The 24,553-nt window shown below is 47.2% G+C and overlaps 1 protein-coding gene across 2 annotated transcripts in view; it reads left to right on the plus strand.

The window, feature by feature from the left end:
- Positions 1–24,553, plus strand: part of AASDH (aminoadipate-semialdehyde dehydrogenase) — a 630,945-nt gene that overhangs the window by 174,091 nt on the left and 432,301 nt on the right. For both annotated transcript variants that reach the window (XM_086962613.1, XM_086962614.1), the window contains exon 6: positions 14,728–14,969. In XM_086962613.1, coding sequence (XP_086818739.1) covers positions 14,728–14,969 — 242 coding nt within the window. The remainder of the gene's footprint in view (positions 1–14,727; positions 14,970–24,553) is intronic.

Here is a 24,553-nt window from a genome sequence, read left to right on the forward strand (position 1 = left end):
GTGAGCCCCTTCCTGAAATGTTGCGCCTTCAGCCGCTGCAGGGCCCTGTAGTGCAGGGGACCCGGGAAGATCGCCTGAATCGAGGATGAAAGGAGACCCACGATTCGAGCCAGCTGCCGTAGGGAGACTCTGTCCTTCCGAAGGACCTGAGAGAGCTCCTTGCGGATTTTGGTCACCTTCTGTTGAGGAAGGCTGAGTGAGGCCGACTACGAGTCTATTAGAAATTCCAGAAATGTGATCTGCAAGGCCGGGCGGAGTTCGGACTTCTGGGCATTCATCACAACGCCCAGATCCTGGAGCAGAGCAATAGTCAAATTCAAGTTGCATTGGAGACGGTCCGGCGATTGATCCAAAATCAGTATATCGTCGAGATAGATGATCAACCGTACGCCCCTCTCGCGCAGTGTTTCCACCACTGGTCGAAGGAGCTTCGTAAAGCACCATGGGGCCGATGAGAGGCCGAAGGGCATTGCTTGAAACTCGAAAACCGCTCCGTCCCAGAGAAATTGAAGGAACTGCCGGTGAGGCGGGAAGATGGGTACCGTGAGGTAGGCGTCCTTCAAGACGAGCCAGCCATCCAATCTCCCCGGAGGAGAATATCGCGCAGGAGATGGATCCCCTCCATCTTGAAATGGCAGTAAACCAGCCACTCTTTGAAGTCCCGCAAGTTTATGACAGGGCGAAACCCTTTGTCCTTCTTCTGGACCAAAAAGATGTTGCTCAAGAACCCCGAAGGGTGAAGCTGGGATCTGCGGATCGCTCCCTTCCTGAGGCGGTCCGCCACCTCGTTGTCGATCAGAATCCTGTCTTCTGCGGAAAAGACCAGCGGGCGAGGGCGTGCTCTCTGGCGGGGAGTACTGTAGAACTCTATCCGGAAACCCCGGACCGTTTGGAGAACCCAAGGGTCTGAAGGGATCTTGCACCAATTGTGGAGATGATCCCGTAACCTCCCCCCAGGACGGACGGGGAAAAAAGGGTAACAGTCACCGGATGGGCCTCCTGGTGCGTTGGCTCCGCCACGATAGCCTCTGCCGTGCCCTTTCCCGGCGCCTCTACTGGGATAGAAAGATCCCTGTCGGCCGTCGTTCCAGCCGTTGTTACGACGTTGCTGGTTCTTGTTGTTAGGACCTTGCTGATACTGGCGGCCAGAGGAGCGACCCCGTCCTCTTCCGGCCCAGCAAAAAAACGTCCGTGAAAAATCTTTTTGATCGACGTCTGTGCCTTATCCAAAGCGGAAAAGGTAGTGACGAACTTATTTAATTCCTTTATAAAGGGTTCGCCAAACAACTTGCCCTGTGCAATAGGCCCTGCTTCTGAAGTGGCCAGGTCCCCAAGCTTAGGATCAATCTTAATGAGGAGTGACCTCCTCCGTTCAGCCGCCAATGCGCAGTTGGCATTGCCCAAGAAGCATAGGGCTCGCTGGGCCCAACCTGCCACGACCTCCATGGACATCGCGGTCCCCGACTCCTTGGCCCTCTCGGCCAACTGAATGATCTGGGTCACGGGACCCACGGCGTCCAGAAACTTATCCTGGCAGCTGGGTCAGGAGCAATCTATGCCCTTCTTAGGGTCTTTCATGAACTTTGCAAAGAACGCGCAGAGCTTCTCGTCAATGTCCGGGGTGACAGCCACCCTGCCCTCCAGTTTCGGGCGAGGGCATTCACCCCGCATGTGGGTCCTAACCTCCTTCTCCAGGGGCTGACGAACTTTACTCGTGACGTAAGCCGCCACTTTGGGATCGGGGATCCACTCCGATGACCTAGGGTGATAAATCCTCGTCGGGTCAAACATGTCGGAGGTCTTGACCTCACCCTCAAGGGACCCCGATGAGTGAGACGCCGGGCGCCAGGGCCGACCCGTGTACTCTTCCTCATCCTCCGAGGAGACCTCGTTGTCCGAAACACCCTCTCCCTCCAAGGGGAAACCATCCTCCTGGTCCGTCTCCGGGGCGACCTCGACGCCATGCTCTCTGGGGTAAAATCCCTCCCGGCAGGGTACATTTTTCAGCGTCCGCGCACTTTTGCGGAAGGAGTCTCTCAAGCGGTCGAACTCCTCCAGGTACCCCGCGTGACGCTTAGCCGACTTTTTACCACCACCCTGCGCACCTTTGGGTCCGCGGTCTACAGGTACTGTGCTACCAAACGCCCCGGGGATGCTTTGGGCAAGGGCGTCCACTCTCTCCCTCAACGGCGCTAGCACCGAGTCCAAGGTCTGAGAAAGCGCGCGGCCAACCGCCGGCGGTAAGGGTTGGGTAATGCAAAGCTCTTCCGCCTCCTGGATGGAGGGGTTTGATTGATCTGACAATGTCATAATTAGAGGGTGGGAGCACTTACACACCTTCAAGCCAAATATATAAGGTAGCCCCCTCGCCGGTGCTCAGGCAGCCTAGCTGTCGAAAATTCAGGTGCAGTACCTATTTCCCGCTACCAGGTGGCGTCACGCACTAACGCGCGGTAGAAATCACCGAAGCCGGTGTCAGGCGAGGGTTGGTGAGGCAGGAGTTAACTCGCCTCAGCGCACCACACAGTTGAGTTCAAGACCGCGAGCGCAGTCTCTCCTCAAGCGTCGGGCGCCCCACAGAGCCGGGGAAGCGCGAGGGCGCGCTTCACACAGTCCGCGATAAAGCGGCAGTGACGGCGCAAGCAGCGCCTGACACGCGTCGATCTGCCGAGAATAAACAACGCTGATAAAGCGCACCTAACCACAGAAGCAAGCAAAATACTGCACAGGCACAAATCGTTAACAACTATCAAAACCACAGTACGTCAGAAAGGTAGAGAAATGACTTATCTGACGAGCAGAGAAGAAAGAGGAAGCGGAAGGGACGTCAGGACCAGTTATACAGCGGACGCACTCATCATTGGATGGCGGTTACTCTGGACACTGTGCCCCATGTGCTCATGGGAGCTGTAGTTCCAGAAAAAGTTTTGTGATTGGGTTTCTTTGAATGTGCTATTTTAATAAAGAGAAGAAAGGACTGCATAATCCTCGCCTCCGTCCTGACATAGAATCCCGATTCAAGAGCAAGCATCTGTTGGTGCCTAAGGAAGGATCATCAAGCCCAATAAAAGATTGGCCTATGAGTCGAGATAACTTTCAAATGGAGTTTACATGTGTCAGTGTCTCCCATGCAATCCGTTGACTTGACATTCTAATATAGTGGTGCCTCAGACCCAACACTCATCTATCAGTGCACTGGTGCCTCAGACTCCACACTTATCCTTTAAACAGTGTACCGGTGCCTCATTCTCCACACTCATCTAACAGTGCACTGGTGCCTCACACTCCACATTCACCCAATAAACAGTGCACTGGTGCATAATTCCAGGCACTCACCCATTCAACGCGGCACTGATATCATACCTGAGCCTCAACACTCATTCACCCAACAGTGCACTCAAGTGTGAGCATCAGCACTTACTTTTCAACAGTGGCTTTCGTACGAAGCTTCCATACAGAAATGTAAACTCTATGGGACTTCTATGGCTCCTGCTCTGTGCTGTGCCAATTAGAGCCGACGCGCCAGTCTCGTCTTTGAACTTAAAACAGCCTTTGATTATAGTTTCTTGCACGCGTTCCCTGATCCCGTATGTACTCCCTGGTGGCGAAACATACCCAGAGCCAGAAAGCCAAGCAACCTGCGATCGCCCCTCTATAGAAAAGCGCGCATAATAACCTAAAACTATATTAACCAACTCCCGCAACCGATAGTAAAATGAACTAACCTGACTACCCTGTACTACTACTTAACACACCTGGTTCAGCTGAACAACGCCTCCGACATCTAAAACAATTTCAGTTTCTTTGATTAGTACTTTTATGGGGTATTTTCTCACTTTGAAACGGGTTGAATCGCCTAGAGCCATTCAGCTCTGCACAAATGCAAAATTGGAATATTCGATACAATTCAGTTCCGTCAATTTCAGTTTATATCAGATCCAACCAAGGGGAAGAAACATCATAAAAGACTAATACCAACACCTTTCAGAAAGTGCTTCAATTGAAGTAGAAGTAGTCGATATAAGCGGAGAAGCCTTTTAGTTTCTCACTGGCTGCAAATAATGCCACCAACCGACTGAAGCTACAAATAAACGCACGGGGTGGGGGCCGGTGAAGATTAAAATAAATAATATCATATAAAACAGAATGAAAACTTACCGGTCCGCGCCGGCGCCGCCTCTGCAGGACTGTTGAAGAGCGCGGGACCCAGGAGCAAACAGGAACATCTGCAACGTCACTGTCTGCTGCAGTGCCAACAACCCCTAGTTACTCAATCAATCAATCAATCAAAGCATTTATATAGCGCACTACCCACCCAGAGGGTCTCAAGGCGCTAGGGGAGGGGGGTCCGCTACTGCTCGAACAGCCAGTTCTTGAGCTGCTTCCTGAAGGCGAGGTGGTCCTGGGTCAGGCGGAGGTGGGTCGGGAGGGAGTTCCATGTCTTGGCGGCGAGGTAGAAGAAGGACCGTCCCCCTGTGGTGGTTCTTCGGATTCGGGGGACGGCGGCGAGGGCGTGGGCGGTCGATCGAAGCTGGCGTTTGGGAGCGTAGAAGTTGAGGCGGCTGTTGAGGTATCCGGGTCCTTGGATGTGTAGGGCTTTGTGAGCGTGGGTGAGGAGACGGAAGGTGATTCTCTTGTTGACCGGGAGCCAGTGCAGGTCTCTCAGGTGTTCGGAGATGTGTCTGCGACGGGGGATGTCCAGGATGAGTCGTGCTGAGGCGTTCTGGATCCGCTGAAGCCTCTTCTGGAGTTTGGTGGTGGTTCCTGCGTAGAGGGAGTTGCCGTAGTCCAGACGGCTGGTGACGAGGGCCTGGGTGACCGTCTTCCTGGTCTCGGTGGGGATCCACCGGAAGATCTTACGTAGCATGCGCAGGATGTTGAAGCACAACGAGGAGACGGCGTTGACTTGTCTGGTCATGGAGAGGGAGGAGTCCAGGATGAAGCCTAGGTTGCGTGCGTGGTCTGTTGGTTTGGGTGTGCTGCCTAGGGCGGGGGGCCACCAGGAGTCGTCCCAGGCGGAGGGTGAGGATCCCAGGATGAGGACTTCCGTCTTGTCCGAGTTCAGTTTCAGGCGACTGTTCTTCATCCATTCGGCTACCTCTTTCATCCCTTCGTGGAGGTTGGCTCTGGCGGTGGCGGGGTTGTTGGTGAGGGAGAGGATCAGCTGGGTGTTGTCGGCGTAGGAGATGATGTTGAGGTTGTGCTGGCGTGCGATGTCTGCGAGGGGGCTCATGTAGACGTTGAAGAGGGTTGGACTGAGCGAGGAGCCTTGAGGAACGCCGCAGATGACTTCGGTGGCTTCAGATCTGAACGGGGGGAGGCGAACTCTCTGTGTCCTTCCGGCGAGGAAGGAGATGATCCACTCCAGTGCCTTTTCCTGGATTCCGACGTTGCGGAGTTGCTGCACTAGTGTACAGTGGCAGACAGTGTTGAAGGCCGCGGAGAGGTCTAGGAGGATGAGGGCTGCTGTTTCTCCGTTGTCAAGCAGGGCTCGGATGTCATCGGTGGCTGCGATCAGGGCGGTCTCGGTGCTGTGGTTGGCCCGGAAGCCAGACTGCGAGAGGTCGAGGGATCCGTTCGTCTCGAGGAAGGCGGCCAGCTGCTTGTTGACGGTCTTCTCGATGACTTTTGCAGGGAACGGGAGCAGCTAGATGGGGCGGTAGTTCTTGAGGTCGGTGGGGTCGGCTGATGGCTTCTTTAGTAGAGCGCTGAGTTTGGCGTGCTTCCAGCTCTCCGGGAAGGTAGCGGTGTCGAAGGAGGTGTTGATGATGTCCCGCAGGTGGGGTGCGATGACAGCATCGGCCTTGTTGAAGACGTGGTGAGGGCAGGGGTCGGTCGGAGATCCGGAGTGGATGGAGTTCATTGTGCGGACGGTGTCTTCGGTGCTGATCTGGGTCCAGGCGCAGAGGGTGGTGGTGGGGGGCGATGGTTCGGTCGTGGCGTGCGTCGGTTGAGTGCTGAAGCTGTTGTGTATGTCCGCGATCTTGTTGTGGAAGTAGGAGGCGAGGGAGTTGCAGAGGTCTTGCGAAGGGGTGATGTCGTTGTTTCCGGCGTTGGGGTTGGAGAGCTCTTTAACGATGTTGAAGAGTTCCTTGCTGTTGTGTGCGTTGTTGTCCAGCCGTTCCTTGAATGCGGTTTTCTTGGTTGCGTGGATGAGTTGGTGGTGTTTTCGGGTGGCGAGCTTGAGAGCAGTCATGTTGTCCGGTGTTGGGTCTCTGCGCCAGGTTCTCTCGAAGGCTCGGCAGTTCTTCTTGGAGCTCTTGAGTTCTTCGGTGAACCATGGGGCTTTCTTGCTGCCGGGTCTGCTAGGCGGGGTCCTCAGGGGGGCGAGGTCGTCAGCGCAGTCGCTGATCCACTTCGTGAGGTTGGTGGCCGCTTGGCTGGGGTTCGTTGCGCTGGTGGGTGGGTTCTTGCTCAGGGAAGTCGCGAGCTGGTCGGCTGTGATCTTGTTCCAGCTTCTGCGTGCAACCTGTTGTTGGTGGTGGTGGATCGTGGTCCTTCTGAAGCTGAAGTGGACGCAGCTGTGGTCCGTCCAGTGGAGTCCGGTGGCGTGGCTGAAGGCGATGTCCTTGCTGGATGAGAAGACGGGGTCGAGTGTGTGTCGGGCGTAGTGGGTGGGGGTGGTCACCAGCTTCTTGAGTCCGAGGTTAGCGAGGTTGTCCAGCGGGGTGGTGGTGTTGCGGTCGTTGTTGTTCTCCAGGTGGAAGTTGAGGTCCCCGAGGAGGATGTAGTCAGCGGAGAGGATGCGTGCGGGCTGATGAAGTCAGCGATGTCTTCGCTGAATTTTGTGCGTTGTCCCGGGGGTCTGTAGATGAGGGTGCCTCTGAGGGTGGTCTTGGGGTTGATGTGGACCTGGAAGTGAAGGTGTTCGGCGGTTGTCAGGGTGTCGTCGGTGTTGGTCGTGATGCAGATGGTGTTCCTGTGGATGATGGCGATGCCTCCTCCAGTCTGGTTGATGCGGTCCCTTCGGATGATCTTGTAGCCGTCTGGGATGGCGATGGCAATGTCGGGCGCTGAAGAGGCGTTCATCCAGGTTTCCGTGAGGAAGGCGACGTCTGGTGAAGTGGTGTTGAGTAGGTTCCAGAGCTCGACGGCGTGTCTGTGGACGGAGCGGGTGTTGAGCAGGATGTACTTCAGGTGGCTGCTGTTGTTGCTCGTCTTGGTCTTGGTGGGTGCGGGTGTAGTGCAGGTCCGGATGCAGGTGAACTCGCAGGAGCGGTAGCTGAAGGGTCGGTGGGTGCGTCTCGGGGTGGCTCGGTAGCATCCCGACACTGCTCCAGCAGCGCCGCGAGAATTGGTAGAGGACAGAGATATTCCCTGCTTATTAGGCGACCAGGGGGCTGCGGCATCAAACCCTCGGTCTCCTAATGTGCAGCCTACAGTGCGCATGTTTGGGCTGACCATAAAAATGATCCGCCCAAAAATGAACATGTGCACTATTGCCGTGCGCTGCCTGCAGTGCTGGTCTGTCACTCAACTCCCTGACCCTGCCTGAGTGCTGCCGCAGCCCCGCCCCAGACGGCAGACGCGCTAATTCCAATCAGGACTGGAGTCCTCCTGAGTGGAAATGTGGAATTAGCGTCGGAGAAGAATTTGGGGCCGTGGCATTAGTGGGGCAACGCCCCCAATGGACGCACCGCCACTGCCTAGCAGGTGTCTCTTTAATGTGCAACCATCCTCTGCTACGAAGATTTGTAAGAGCAAAAACCATACCCCAAAATTTGGCAACCCTTGTAGAATAGAAAAGTCTTCTGGCTCATCCCACAAAATCAAGGATCCTTATACACAATTCTTGCATGTAAAATTAGTCATATTGCAAGTTCATTGTGGTGTAATCAAAAATACAATTTCTTTAGGAAATCAGAACACAAGAATAATACACGTAAGACCTAAGCACCATTTCAGTTCTTCTAAAATGATTCAAACACCATCTAGGCTAATATCATCCAGAGACGTTTTAACAAATGTAAAACATTTAACAATAAATCTTTCTCTCAGTGAATAGATCCTGTGAAAGAACAAATTAGATAAACTTGTTGCAATCTTACATATGTACCATAGGAAGTTCAACACAAGCAAGACAACTACTTCAGTGGAAATAAACCATATGTCATCAGCTACTTGCTCTGCGAAGCCTGTGGAAAGAGGAAGTGTGTAGGGGGGGAAGCAGGAGTGAGTAACAGAGATGGCATCCATCGTATATAAAATGGCGTTTTACATAAAAATGTGGCATAACTAAAATACTTACATTTGTATTTGCGCTAAAATACATTAGTTAACAGATTTCTTCATAGGAAATTTGTTTCAATTGCAATTATGTTAATTCAGTCTACATATGTAAATCATGTGTAAAGAGCCATATTAATTGTCATTATTGATGCAGAAAATATACACTCAAAAAACTTTTCCATACAGGCACATAGTGACAACTCTGGTCCCCATCAGACTTCTGCCAGACTTTCCATTTGAACCCGAGTTGGGGTGGGCTATTTGATGCATTTGTCAGGGGGTATTAGGCCCACTCAACGTCCATGGAAGTCACACATGAAAGATTCTTCCATGTGAAGCCATTAGCAGCATGAGCACCCAGTTCACTTTTTCATAGAGCTACTGATGGCTATGTTTACTTGCTACTCATAGTGTAGGTGCCAACATGATTCTGAGGGGCATATGTATCAAACAATGTTTTATTTGCAAATGCTGCGATTCGCAAAAATACACCGTTTGCGAATAAAAAATCGCTAAACGCGATGTATGAGCTGTTTTCTCATCGCAAAATTAAGGAATCGCAAAATTTGCGATTCCTTAATTTTGCGTAAGCATTTAAGGAATCGCAAACTGCGATTCCTTAAATGCTATGCATCATGCACCCAAGTTGTGTGATTTCTCCCTAAGAAATCGCAAATTACCACCAACTTCAAGTTGGTGGTAATTTGCGATTTCTGGCAATAATGCACTTTTTGGCATGTTTCAAAGTGCCATATGGCACACATACATGCCCTTAGGGCATGTATGTGCGCCATATGCGCACACATACTCATTTCAGGAGTGCATCAGGGTGTCCTTATGACAACCTTGCACCCTTGAAACTATTCTCAATTTGCGATTCTCAAATTGCGAATCGCAAATTGAGAATGATTTCTCATTCATTCCTATGGGCCTCCTGGCCCATAGGAATGAATGGGAAGGTATTCCTTAATTGCAATTTCGGAATTTGCTAATCGCAATTAAGGAATACTAAGAAATCGCTAAAAATTTGCGATTTTTAAAATACATCCCGTTTTGCAATTCTCAAATAGCGATTCCTAAAAAATCGCTATTTGAGAATCGCAAACACGGATGTTGATACATATGCCCCTGAGTGGCCTGACTTGGGGGCAAATGGGTATCAAAGTATGAGACATTGAACAAATATCCAAATACTTCTCTAGACCTGTAAATATTTACAGCTAAAAGGCACATGCACATGTATTTCTTCTCTTGAATTGGTGTTTTTCGTCCTACATTGTAGACACTACTTATCAGAGTGAATTCTTGAAGCTTCCACGTCTAGTTACCTTTTTCATTCGCTTGTTTTCAATTCATTGTTTTCTTTAAGGAACCTTAGGTTGAATGTCAACTACGTGAGGTTTTTCCTCTACTTTTTCTCTTATTTTCAAGATTTGTTCACTTCCTAAATTGTTATTGTGAGCTTTCCACATATTTAATCCGTTTTTTCTCCCATCCCCTCTTTTGAAGAGTATTGGCTCATCTTCAGCTCCTTTCTTTTAATTAGTTATTTTTTATCACTTTCATAGCAGACTCGTGACACTATAAGATATCTAATGCTGATGAAGGAAAAGTTACTAGACTCAATGGTTTCCTTTATGACTTCGATAAAAAAGATATTATGGGGAGGGTTTATTGGGGAAGTACCTGTGTTAAACGTGATGGGCTAGAAAATGATTCTTCAGACAACTCTTACTAATAAAATGTGATAAAATAATTAGACTGAGACTCTAATGCAGCACTTGAGACCTGTTTTATAGGTGGATATTCTTTGTTTTTTACTGATAAAGATGGTGCCTTTAATATCTGATATGTTTACGAGATTTAATATTATACAAAAAATATTTACTATAATTTTCAAAAGAAAGTGACTCTTTTTAAGGTCTCGCCTGGCGATGCAGCACGAAAGCGCTGTCGCCAGCGAGATCTATTGTTACCAACTTGCCTCTCATGCGGTACAGACCGGGGCACGCGCAGGGCCTTGGCGATTGCGGTCTGTGGACACGGACGTACAGCCACGCACACATCTCCTGTCCCGCTTCCCACAGGCAAGCCAGCATGCAGTTTCACATTCGCGCGTACAGCCACGCGCACATCTTCTGTCTGTTTCACTTTCACGCATACAGCCCCTGTGATTACACCACTCAGGGCCACCCAGGCGCTACATGCACCCAAGCTATGCATGCACGCAGGCGCTACATGCCAACACAAACCCACAAAACTAAGCATATTCATTTCACGTCGATAGCACTGATCATTGCCCACAGTTCGCTTTAACTTCACATTGTTCCATACAGATATACCCCCTCCCCCACAAGTACCACACCAGATACTTACCATTTCTTGTTGCACTCCAGCATCAGCTCCTGGTAGGAGGCCACAAACTGGAACTTGGAGGCCCGCTTGCCCACGCGCTGCAGTCGCTTCCACACCGAAGTAATTTTTATCTGGTCTGCAGCACACTCCTACTTCTCACCGACCAACACAAATGTCACCTCCTTCCCAAGCGGCATGGAGCCCCGGCTGCCGGAGCGCCCGTTCAGCACGCGACCTCCATGCCAGGCCCTCGCTAGGGCGCGGTGCCCATTGCCAACTCCAGGCTCTTCACGAAGGTCACCCCGACACTTCCACCACAGCACCGACGCCTCCGGGACCCCCCTTCCGCCGCAGTCATTCGTGGTCACTGACGCACCCTGTTGAAGAAGAGAGAACACGATGATTTAACCGCAGGCTTAAGTCGGCACACGTAAGACATTCAAGCTTTATCCGTGCCCTCTGCAATAACCCCTCCCGCACTTCATCTGGCTGATATTTTCTGACAAATGTTGCTACTTTAAATAGGGAAGTTTGTCCTCCCCAGGTGCTGAGCAGCTTGCCAAGTCTTCCTTTACTCCCCACAGCGTTACTTCATTCTTCACGGCGAGCGCCCCTGGCCCAAGCAAGCCCCCATGAAATGAAACAGTTTGCCCGGCTTTATTCCCTCACCCGGGCGTTTCTTTTGCTTTCTGGGGCTTCTTCTGGTCGCGCGCTCCGGCTGCCGGGTTTCCTGTCACTTGTGAGGCTCAAAGAAGTTAAAGGGAAGAAGAGAAGTGGGCCGGCCTCCTGCCAGTACGCGAAGCAAGGCAGGGCAGGGCCTGCTCGCTGGCTCCCCTGCCTGCGCAGGAAAGTTTTGACTGTGCACGCAGAGTGACAGGCCGAGGCTCCCTATGAGGAGTTAGGGGCGGGGGGCTGCCCCACATGTGAGGCCCACAGGGCTCACGCAGTACTTTATCGTATTGCATTCCGGTACTTACACACTTTTATTTGCATGAAGTTGTTTGGAACAGCCACAAAGAATTCCCTTACTGGGCCACACCTCTATCCTTTGTCTTATTCTATCCAAAGTGATTGAGGTGGTAGGGGTAATTGTATTCTTTTGGGAAGAGGGAAGGGAGTTTATTACTTGGCTTCATGAAGCAACCTCCGCACTTCCTCTGTGGCGCCGGGGCTCTCTTTCAGCACGGGAGCCCCGGAAGGGGACAGGTGCTCCCTGCACCAGCTGCAGGGCACGCAAAAGTTGCAGGCACCGCGCATGCGCAGGCAGCCCTCGCCCTCCCAGGTCTCCTCCCCGGGCCGGATGTGAAGCTGCTTTCTGTTTTGTTCGCTCAGGAGACGAGACTTTTAGCCTCAACAAGGTAACGTTTTCAAATGAGCTAGAGAGCTTCCCAGATGAGTTTAGATGTGTCTTAGCGGGCAGTTGAATTTTGTTTAAAAGCCGTTTCACCATTTCTATATGTGTTTTCAAAGTAGTGTCAGGGTGCAGGTTACCTTCCTCAATTAATATCGGTGATATACATGCTGTCTTTCACGCCTTATTGTTTGCTCAGGTGATCGTATTTCAAAATAAAGGCAACTTTTTTTCCTCACTCGTGCAGTGCCTGTCTCTTCCTGCACTCGTGTCTGTGTCTTCCTACCCCTGTGTATGTTTCTTTCTGCCCCACTGTGCATGTCTTCCTGCCCCACTGTCCATGTCTTCCTGCCACAGTGTCCATGTCTTCCTGCCACAGTGTCCGTGTCTTCCTGCCACAGTATCCGTGTCTTCCTGCCTCAGTGTCCATATCTTCCTGCCCCAATGTCCCTATATGTCCATCCCAGTGTCCATGACTCCCTGTCCCAGCGTACATGACTCCCTGTCCCAGCATCCATGTCCCAGTGTATTTGGGCTTAGCACACCTAGTTTTAGTTTCGCACCCAGCAGGTATTCAAAAGCCACACCACCTTCCGCCTCTGAGCGAAAACCTTATGTTTCCAGAAGGACCGGCAGATGAAAAGGGGGGAAATGAAGAGGAAAGATGCGTAATTATTTACAGTTATATGAACCGCAGCGTCCCTTAATATTTATTATTTAAAACAGCAGTAATTACAAATTGATCAGCCTTTTACAGCTACCAGCCCACCTTATCGCTGCCAAATTAGGCAGGGATCATTTGCCACAATAGACTGCCCCCGAACTGTAAATCAAGCGTGCAGGGACGGGTCCAGATTAACGTCAGAAGTAAATCTGCATGCCACCCCCTTCGCCACCCCCTCAGCTCGTCATGAGGCACGGTTCAGCTGCACTCATGACGAGCTGAGCTCGTCATGACCGTTGGAACGTTCACACGCGGGGATAATTTCCCGGCTATGCTGTACTTTCCAAAACGGGTGTGTTCGTGACAAGCTCCGCTCGTCATGAGTGCAGCTCCACTGTGCCTCATGACGAGCCGAGCTCGTCACAAGCACAGTAGCGCCGCGCGCGGCCCCTTCCCCCCGCACAGCAGGTGAAAACGACCTGCAGAGAAGGGGTTAAAATATGGCGAATTTGATTCTCTTCAACCACAGATCTTTCAAAGGTTCAAAGCGCGGTTGGGGATGGCCAATGTTTGGTGCGGAGGCACCTTCTATGCAGGGGATTTTAATCACATTCTGTAAAATTCTCATGTGGGTTGGTGTTGTGACATGTCAGGTGGGCTGGGGACAGTCAGAAACAGTTTATGAAGTCTGTTGTTAGGCTACTGTACTTGTGATAAATGTTTGTCACTATTCTGTCCAGTTGTCATCAAGATGTTGGAGTTTCGCAGTTTCTTAGCTTTTCATCTTAGTATTGTAACTGTGTGTTCTCTTCTGTATGTATGTCCATGTGCATCTATGTGAGTATATCTGCATATATGTTTGTGTAACTCTGAATGCCTGTATGTGCTTGTCTGTGAGTGCCTGTGTGTGCGGTGTGCGCGCAAGTGAGCCTGTTACGGTGCAAGCCTGTTTCTGTGAGTTTCCCTATACAAATGTCTGTATGTGCATGTGTGTATTATGTTTCTGTTTCTCTGTGTTTTGTGTGTGTTTGTATGTGCACACGCGCATGTGATGCTGTCGCTGCGCTGGTCAGTTTCTGTAAGTTTCTCTATGTGAATGTCTGTGTGTGCTGTGTTACTGTGTTTCCAGTGTTACAGTGTGTCCTGTGTTACTGTGCTTGTCTATTTTCTATGCGCGTCTCTTTTTTTTTGTTTTAGGTTTTGCTTAGCTGTTGACAACCGCCATCCCCTCTTTACAACCTGTTGGAAGGACAGGAACGGCACGCAGAATTAATGGGGTAGTCGAAGTTAGTCAGGTCCCCCCTCTTATGGAATGGCTATGAGAAGGGTAGAGGTTTCCAGTCTTACTGCTGAGTCGAGGGCAGCAGCGCGTGTGTTGTGCAGTAGAGCTTAGAATATGCAGTTTGACTGTAGCGCACTGCTTACTTTGTAAAAACAATAAGTATCAGGGCCCTCGTCAGGAGGTCACTGCAGATTGCACCACCAATTGACCCTGCCAGCGCTGCCAATAGAAGCACCGCACAACTGTGTGAAGAGCAGCTGCTGTTTGTGCGTTTTATTAACAACTCCTGTTTTTTCCATTGAGATGAAATACCGCCAGTGCACGGGTCCCTTCAATTTGTGACTAACCATGTCTGCTTTGAGGTGAAGTTGCTGTCCGTTTAGTATTCGAAGGTGCTTTCTTCTGCGCCAGTCGGCGTGTTTGCTCTTTGACCTAATATATCTGAAGTGCCCTTTTTGTTGGTATTAATGGTGAGGTTCATGCATTTTGTAAGCTATTAGTTTTGTAAATAACAATGCCTTGTATTTATGTTTTTAAAACCCAAAAAATAAATAGAAGGCATTGTCATTTACAATACCAATAGCTCAGGCTCTCACAACTGCGAGACCTATTGCATTGCAAATGCTTGTTCTAACTTGCCTTTGGTTTAGTCAGTGCATTGCAATTTAACATATTTTTTCATTGAATGCAGTCTTCCAACTGACGTTAACTCTGTTTTGTAGACTACCAGTTACTCAGAAATTATATTAAATTGAAAAGTAAATGATCATTATTTTACATACATTTGTCTTCACAATGTACCTGAATTCACTGAATTTTGTACATTTTTGTTTTCTTAATGCATAGGCAACACCCACCCTTCTCAGAGCATTTGGTAGTCAGTACCTTCGCTCTGCAGTCTTGTCTGCCAACACTTCACTCCGTGTCTTAGCTCTTGGAGGTGAAGCATTTCCTGCATTGAGTGTCCTCAAAAAATGGAGAGAGGAAGGAAATCAGACACTTATTTTTAATCTTTATGGTGTAACAGAAGTGTCTTGCTGGGCAACATATTACAGGATTCCAGAAGAAGTCTTTGGAGGCACCATAAGGTAAACAATGTTTTGTGTGTATTAATATGTTAAAAACTTTACATTTGCATATATATATATGCACTACCTTTCATATTATGCTCACAGCATCAGTATAGCATTGTTTAATTACTTAAATGTAAATGTATTCTCATAAATTAATGGATTATGCATGAGCTAATCTGTTCGATAGTTGGTTGTCAGAGTACTTGGAGCGGTGTTCACCTGCCTTTCCCCCCGTGGAGAAATAAACAAAAAACGATAAAATGTGCGCATACACCTGTGCGGCACATTTTCTCGTGGGCAAATGTACACTTGTCAGATGTATGCTTAAGAAATGCTTTTGCATGGGAATTATTCCAGAACTCTTTTAGGCTTTCTGTGACTGTCACAGATTCCCATGAGGAATTCTGGAATACTTGATAAGTTCAATGACTGTTATACCTTTAGTCCAAATATAAACATAATACGACTAGAGTGTATTCCCATTCAAGGCTTTTGAATGTGGCTCAGGATAAATAAGTTATTTGAAGTGCAGCGATGGACAATATAACCTTTGGGATAGTGACGCTGTCGATTTATTTTGTGTTAAATATTATTTTATTCATTTGATCATCAGTGGTAAATTGTACATTCCAAATGTGTTCATGAAGAAACTGGTGCATTTGTCACTTTTACATTAAGAAATGTGTCTGAGCACGTTGATTCATAAAGCACATTGAACTTCAGAAATCACACACTTAAAGAGAATATAAAACAAGCAATGGTAGAGCTTACCTATATTTGCATGCTTTGACACATTCAAATCATATTTGTTGGCTTTGCGGATCCTTATTTTTAATGTTCATTTGTTGTTTACAAATGTTTCGTAAGTAAGTTAAGGCTGTCTCTTGCCAGCCATGGTGCATGCCTTTGTCATACAGAGAATCCACAATATCAATACAAATCGTTCTAGGATACAGAATAGTTGCAGTTGACTAATACAGTGCATGATTCTTTCTTGCTGTCTTGTCTATAGGAGAGACCAGAGTAGGTTAGGTCTGCTTAGGTTAGGTTGTACATTTATATAATGCTCCGTACACCATTAGAATGGTATCATGAAGCTTGAAAATAAAAGCCCAAACTCTGACCTTCTCAGTGACAAACTAAAATGTGGTAAACATTTTTTTTTAATGCACTCCTGTCTTACAGAGAGACGGAAACGACCAGGTCTTGAGTGACTTCCTAAAAATACTGAGTGGACTCTTGATGAAAATGTATGGGTAAAGAATTGCATTTGGAGGCGGTTGTTTTTCTATAACACTTGCGAACTTTCAAATTAAATATATTTTTGGTTCTTAAAAGTTGACTTTGGGCATATTTCTGAAGCCAATTGTGCAGTGGAGATTGATTACGTGAAAAGATCGTTCTATGCACTTAACATCTTGGTTGAAACTAGCAACTGTGACGCGAAGCAGACAACAGTCTTGCAGCATAATTCTGATTTATCTGCAACCCCTGAATCTGATTGGATTGGAAGGTAAAACTAGAGTTGAAGCAATTCAGTTGAAGACAAGAATGTGCTGAGAATTTAGGCCATATAAGAGAAAGGGAAAAGATGTACAACCAGTTTTAAAGAGTGAAGTTGGATTAAACAGGTTTTTCTTTTTTGCAGTTTTAAATAGCTCAAACTTTACCCAATGGCATTAGAGTGCTTTTCATGAGCGCTAGTTTGCATTACACACGGTTGGATTCACAGGGAGATAAAGTTATTTGCCCAGAATCACAGGACGTTAAGCCGTTCCAAGGTCTCCAACAAAAGATGAAATCTAGTCTGACATTGGCAAGAAGAGTAGCGTTTTAAGCCCAACTTTTATACACTTGATACGGACATGGGCTTAGTACCAGAGGACAACAAGCATTTGCAATGCAACAGGTCTCTCGTTTACGCAAGTTTGAGCTATTGACATTGTAAATGACAATGCCTTTTATTTATGTTTTGGTTTTTGAAACATAAATAAAAAGTGTTCTCATTTACCATGCCATTGGCTTAAATCTGCGTAAATGCGATTCCTATTGCATTGCAAATGCTTGTTCAAAGACCTAGAAGGGTCGGGTGATGCTACTTGAATAACAGTTTGTACAAAACTCTATGTATTCTTTTTAAAGTCCTAATTCGGCCTCTATTTAGTTAGGAACCAATCACGAGTAGCTTACACGCCTCCGAATTTTCACATTTTTGATTTTGTATTTGTTGCTTTCATTTTTTCAAATTATGAAAAAACTGGAATTTTGTGAATTTCCCGATTTCTTTACCTGTCTTGCAGTGATAATACCAGTTAAGCTGGAAAAATACTACGTAAGCGGCAACCCTACTTATAATTAAGGTTTATTTTTTTATATTTTGTATTTACTTTCTTTAATGTTATATCAGAGTATTTGGATCGCGCATGCCTGCCATTGGAACGTAGTCCCTGGAATAGGAAGAGAGTCCCCACACATTCATATGAAATAGGTTGTAGCCCTGGTGGCTGTGGACTGGAACGAGTGCGCTAGGGTAGAGGCATGTGGCGTAAGTCACACTTGGTCCTTAGCTTTCCACGGACCCCCGCCCCCTTCGCAGACCCCTTCATTGCCAGGAACTCGTCTGATGGTGCTGCAGAGGTAAGAGAGGAGTGCAGAAGCTGAGTCGCTGCTGAGCACGTATAATGAGCTGGAAACGGGCAACACTTTACCATCATTACCAAAATTGCCTCAAGGAATCTCGAAGGTTGCGTCCAGATCTGTCACGAACCGTGTCACCCAATGGTCCCAACACAAGTATTTGCAGTGCATTAGGTGTCGCATTTACGGGAGAACTATTGCATTTCAAATGGTAGCCGTCACGGGCAATGGGAGGGAGGGGGTGGGGTTAATGGGGCCGAAGGCACAGACAACAGGCGGGCAGGAGCGAAAAGGCACGGACAAGGGGAGTCTGTGCGGTGGCAGAAGGGGAGAAGGCATGGACAATGGGAGGGAGGGGGGAGTAAAGAAGGCAGTAGGAGAACCTAATTAAAGAAAATAGTGCTCACAGTCTAAATAACACGTATCGTGTAACACTTAAAGTAAAGGCGCCAGTCGCCATGGGAGGTGACAAATGAAGAGGAGGCGGTACTAAGGAGGGACTAACAAGCCCACTGATGAATCAGAAGACAGCATTTGGGGCAGACAATGACACAAGCCAATGGCAAACATGGGCGGAGAGTGGGCGGGGCTTCTATTAGCTACTCGTCTACAATAAGTCTCGCAGAGCAGCGCTAGCGTGACCTAAAAAGGAAGTTCCCCAAAAAATGAGGCTGATTTCAGAATTGTCTCTACTGAGTTTTAAATGATTGAAATGTACCAAGTGTTGCAAAGCAGTTATGTAATTTGTCAGGTTTACACACTAGGATCCCCTTTTAACTTTACAATGATTTGAGTATCATCAGCATAAATAAATAATGTATAAAGATTAAATTAAATAGGCCAGTGGGGTATCTTGGGGGCAAAAGAGTTCTGCGGACTGTGGTCTGACAGATGAGATAAATCGTTGAAGTGATAGCTGAAAGGATCTTTGTGAGAGAAAATTTGACACCCATAATAAGGCGATATTCTTTATCCTACAAGTCTGGACCAAATAATTGGATGGTTTATGGTGTCAAAAGCTGAAAGATATTATAAAATCAAGGCAGCTGAGATGTTGGAGTCACTACAGCAGCTTAGATTGTCCCAGGCTGACAAGACAGTCAATGCTGTATTGCACTCTGTGTGAAAACCCTTCTGGGCAGGATGTAGTAGCTGGTTAGCCTCCACAAACTTGGAACGCCTGGTAAAGATAGATTTCTTCAGCAGTCTAGCGAAATGTGACAGCAGGGAGACCAAACCAAATAGAGCATCTGGGAGATTGGCCAATAATTTGACAGTTTGGCAGGGTCAAGAGAGGACTTTTTTTTTAGGTAACGGAATAACACAGGTCAGTTCAATCTGCGATTCTGCGGAATTTAATTAGGATTCTCTTCCCACGCATAAAACCTGCATCAAATGGCAAACGCAGAACTAGAGATGCACACACAGAGCCAGTGCCACTTTCACCTCAGCCCTGCCATTCACAGAGAGTATGCCTTCAATATGAAAGATACAATAAAGTCATCAGCATTGCAACCTCATTTCACACGCAGAGCTTGTGTGACATTTTTGGTAGAGCTGTAACTGCGGGCGAATAATTTATTGTTGTGTGAGAACTGAATGTATAGATAAAGTAATACATTTAATCCATGTTACTATTATGAACAATCAAGCACAATGTGAGAAAACGCGAATATTGATTTGCAATAATTATAGGTGTGCTATTTCGAGAAATATGAAAGTGCTGGACCCTATTTACCAGTTGCAAGTAGTTTCCATTAGCTTGATGTAGTTTGTGAAAACATTTCTGCTTTGTAATTTTATTTTCCAGCTTAATATAAGACTATTAATGGACTAGAACGTTTAAAATGTATACTAACACACGTGTCAAAGAGCCAAGAATTAAATGTTGAGGGCAAACATGTTTTAAACAGTGAATGCATCTCGTTATGCCTTGTGGCCACTTTGTATTTCTCATGAATACATTTCCTTAGATTAATAACCTCCGTTTTTATAGTTTTTCACAGATAAATTAATACTTTTATGCATTAGTTGTTCTGTACAGTTTAGACCAGACCCAGTTTCGGCAGAGTGCATTAGAGTCGGGCTACTTGTTACAGGTTCCAGGCAAACTGTTGGATACAGTATGACCACAACAGCACCTTAGAAAAGACTGATTCTGCAGTACTAAGAAGGCTAAATACATGTGCCCGGGTAGGGAGTACATGTTTACTGCACTGAATGGTTCACAAACAGCTGTAAAAGCACAAGCAAAGCATGACAGCATTGTTGGACACCTTGGAAGGAAGACTGAAGCTGGAAAGCAACCAACATTACAGATGCCTGAATCAGCATTATTTTTTATAGTTTTTTAGGTCTACATTGACAGAGCAGCTGTTAAACAGACCTTTTGCTTAGAATATACTCGAAGTGTAGTTTGGGTCTACACCCTTCTACCATTAGCTTCTATTGGCCAGTCTGTTTCAGCTGGTAGCAGGAAGCAGCTGTTGGGTACGGACCCGCCCAAGGTGTGTCTTTGATGTGTTTGATTGGGACTTGACTCTTAAACCATGCAATAAGTGCACCCAAAGTCAGTCCAAAACCAGGAGGTGACACTGTATATCTCCGAACACAAGAAGAAACTCCAAAGAGAATGCGCAAATTCATCAAGATGTAAGGTCACTGAGCACATTACTCAGCTGATCCTGACCATTCTTAATTTCCCAGGCTATTGTGGACCTTGCAGCAGTTCAAAGAATTCAAAGAGGCAGTGCTGCAGATTTTAAGAGCATTTCTGCCTTCCTCTGGAGAGCCGTCGAACCCCATGTAACTGCAGGGGCCTCCAATCGGACCTCATGAAACTGCAGGAGCCTTCAGTCGGGTTACCGCCAGCCAGTCAGGTTTCCGCTGTCAGTCCCCTTGTTACTGGGCTAAACCGATGCTCTACCTCTACTCCAGCTCTTCCACCCCAGTGCCACTGACACCAAAATATGATCTGTGTTGACTCCAGTGTAGGACTTTGAACAAACCTCACAACTGGTCATCATACATGCTGACTCCTACCCATTGCCTCTGTCACGTTGCACCTATTAGGAGAAGTTCCATTATGTTTTTGTTACTGACTCTGATCCTATGCCAGAGCAGCAGAGGTACCCTAAGATGTTTACAGTGATGAGGGTGAAAGAGATTGCTTGCTTGATTCTCATTATATTGATAATACTGTATACATTTATTTATGCCTATAGGCTTGACGCCTGGCATGAGACAGAGCTTGACTCGCCACTTGGGCGAATTCCGTAAGAGTCTCTAACTTTCACTGACAGTCCTGAAGGCAGCTGAGGCACTGGAATTGCAACTAGCCTCCATTGAGACCTAAACAAGTGTTCGGAGTTTTTGCAGCTTGACCCACCAACTTCTGAGCCCTTACTTTTTTTCACTTCAAGGTTGTGCAATAAGTGTGCCCTCGTGCATCCGTAGGCGATCAGAGAGCTGGAATATAATCTCTTTGTCGCTGTGCATAAGAAGAGGTTACGTTTGAAATATAGGTCCTGCTACAAGTTACAGGGCTGTTCTCAATCCCCATCACAATGTCTTTCTTCCTGCTCAGTGTCTTATTCATGCTCAAAGTCTTCAGGTAAGTCAAAAATGCGACATAGGTGCAAGAAGGCCAGGTGGGACTAAAACCCATCCCACCGCTCCTAGTCAAGCAGAAAGTTTCAAGGGCAATTTTCAAACGGTCCTTCGCTCTCATGGTCTTTTGACCCAGATCCACAGTTGGTCCTGGCATGGCCTGAATTTCCTAGGCTGTCATAATCCCTGAAGCAAATAGTGACCTTTAAGGAGACCATGCTGCAGATCTTCCTAATGCTTCTGGCTCCCTCTGACATGCCTTTGGGCACTACAGAGGAGAGACAGCCACAGTTGAAGTTCCGCTCGCAGGCATTCACCCCACACAGATTTCTCCCCCTGCCCTCATACCGATGCAATTTCAGGTTTCAACCCAGGCTCCAAAGCCAATTCTGACTCTGTTGCTGGGAGTACCAGATGCAGTTCTGATGCCAGCCTCTGAATCACAAATTGACTTCAGCCCTCACCAGACTTATGTCACATTATGAAATCACTAAGGCACAGCCAGTGAACATGCAACAAGATCTTCAACCTCTGCCACTTACTCTACACCAGTATTATCAGAGTCTGGTGGCCCTTTTCAGCTCTGATGTGGTCCAGGGCTTACCAAATATTCCTCACAACACTGATGAGGATGATGAGGTGGACAGTCTGCTCCTCTTCACTAGACTGAGGAAAGGCTTTACCTAGACATGCATAATGACAGTGTGCTAGGTACCATATCAGAGTTATAGCTGGATTTATCGTCTAGCCTATCAATGGAAGAAAGTTCCTCTTTTGATGTAGTAGGGCAGAGAGCAACAGAAGTGCTAAATTTGCAATTGTCCACACTTGAAAACAAAATACTATATGTCTAAAAGCCTTGTGGTACAGGCATATACAAATAAAGTCAATCTAAACACCATTGCTTCAAACCCCCACTGACAGGGAGTCGAAACATATTGATGGCTTTGATAAGAAAACGTTTTCCTCTACTAGTCACCTTGAATATGGCGTGCCTTCTGGGAAGTTACACCCATGACTTATGGGAAATGGCCAGCAGGATCTTGTGGCCATTGCAGAAGACCTTAGCGCTTGCCTAGCCCAAATGATCCAAGACAGGCAGGATGCAGCAAAATATTGGTTGTTTGCCAGCTCAGACACCTACTGACTGCATAGGCTGTGCTATTGACACCCAGTGTAGTGCATAGAAGGCACACCTGGATGTGATCTAAACTGTTTGGAGATTCAGAGATAGTCCTACAACTACATGATCTTTGAAGTTATTGTTTCCAGCCCTTTCAGGATAGAAGGCATGTTGGCAGCCAAAACTGTTCATAGCAACAGGGTTCCGTGATCCTCACCTGCTTCAGTGTCTCCCAAGCAACTTTCTTTTACCATAATAGGCCCACAAATCGCAGTAATGCGCAGGATACACCTCATCCTCATCTGAAAAATCCATCACATAAGACTGATGAGTTTTGCAAATTGTTTAAAGCCTTTCATTTCATCCCTACCTCTTATTCCCCCACATGAGAGTAGTGTTGTAGCTTGATGAAAGTGTACAAACTCCTAATGGCCAAAGGTGTTATTGAGCCTGTGCCGTACCAGAAGAGGGGCAAAGTGGGCTACTTGCACTACTTCGTCATGCCAAAGAAGGATGCAGGCTTCACCCAATACTGTACCTGCAGGTACTGATTGCCGTTTGACGCAACTTGTGGTTCATAGTAAGGTCTGAACACTTCCAGTTAGCCTTGCAAATATTTGGCTTGATCTTGGCCTCTCTGTTGTTTACAAAGTGATGGTAGTTGTCACAGCTCATATTCTGATAAACCTCAAATTCCTCAATTTGTGAATACCCCCAGGCATCTGGAAACTCAAAAAACAATGCTCCTGCATGCTGGTAGGTGGTCCCATGTGACTCTGCCCGTACCATGTTCCATCCCGGAAATGACAAACCGAGCCTCATATAAGCGGCACCCATGCACGTTGGTTTGAGTTCCCTTGTTTCAGCGCCTTCTTTCAGACATCTTGAGCACCAGTCTATTTGATTTCCTGCTGATGAATCTGTCCTCTGTATCACCTGTGCCCCTCAAGCCGACTTTGGGTACCAATTAGAATTGGTACTGACCAAAATCTGTGCCAGTCACTTCAACATTGACGCCTACACCACCAGTGCCAGAGGAGGATCCACAATCTGTTGTGGAGTCTGACTTGTCTCTACCTCCACCGAGGCTGCACCCTGATCCTGACATAGCACAGCCAATATTCATTCCTTCTGACTCATACGCGATACCATTACTGCGCGGTTGCACAAAGACATTGCACCAACTTTTTCGCTCAGACTTCAAACAGAGTCAGCCATATGTTGTAGCGTTCTAATCTAGGACCCTGATCGATACCGTGACCTTATGCCCCTATACGGCTATAAATCCATTTATTCCCTATATTGGCATAACGGATCAAATGTAATATTCAGAAACTCATCTCTGGCCTCACACGAACAGAGCCACATTTTAGAATCGTTTTCTCTGCCACTTCCTTTGCAGCCAATTAATGCAATGACATAGCAGAAGTTACTACCTAAGATTCCTAGATTAACACTCCGAGTTCTTCAACAAGATAAAACTCAGCAACCTGGCAAAACCCCGCTTGCTATGTTTTGATTAGTAATAGAACTCTAATGAGCACTGATAGACGATCACTTCCTAGTGACATCTTTATTGACGTCTTATGTCCAAAAACTTACGTCAAACAAGGCACCTTTCAGGTATAAATATTACCAACGTTGCCTTAAGAAAACGCTAGCTGCCTCAATGCCATCGCTGCTGACGAAGCTGCTGTTATGCTGATGATACCATAGCTGCTATCGCTACTTCTATCGCTGCTAACGAGCGAACAATAGTGTGGTGAACTTAGGAGCTGAACAGCCGTCCCCCTGCAAAGAGCCCAGCAGATGCAAGCTGCCCGCGGACGCTGCCCCTCCTCCTCCTCCTCGACGCGCTGAGAGAGACGCTGTCTTTTCTCCTGCAGAGAAATCCAGCTCCGGCGTTTCCAGGCTACCCTTGCGGGTGACTGGGATATCGACCCCCTGAAGGAGATACCAGACCTCCATCCTTCTATTCCAGAGGTATGGTGTTGACTAAACCCTTAGAGAGAATTCTTGAAGCAAACCTTGGCAAAACCAACTTAACTTAAAGCTCCTTACTTACTCCCCTCCCAAGTATTAGGCTTAGGTCAGGTACACTGGGGTAGGCGTATGTTAGAAGCACCAGTTGAGTATTTTAGCCTAATGTATATATGAATGTATATATGTTTTATTCATTTTAAACCATTGTATGGCTAAGAAACCATATCAATGCTTTTACAGTATTATT

The sequence above is a fragment of the Lissotriton vulgaris genome, chromosome 3_1 (genome assembly GCF_964263255.1).
Source record: "Lissotriton vulgaris chromosome 3_1, aLisVul1.2, whole genome shotgun sequence".
Lineage (NCBI taxonomy): Eukaryota > Metazoa > Chordata > Amphibia > Caudata > Salamandridae > Lissotriton > Lissotriton vulgaris.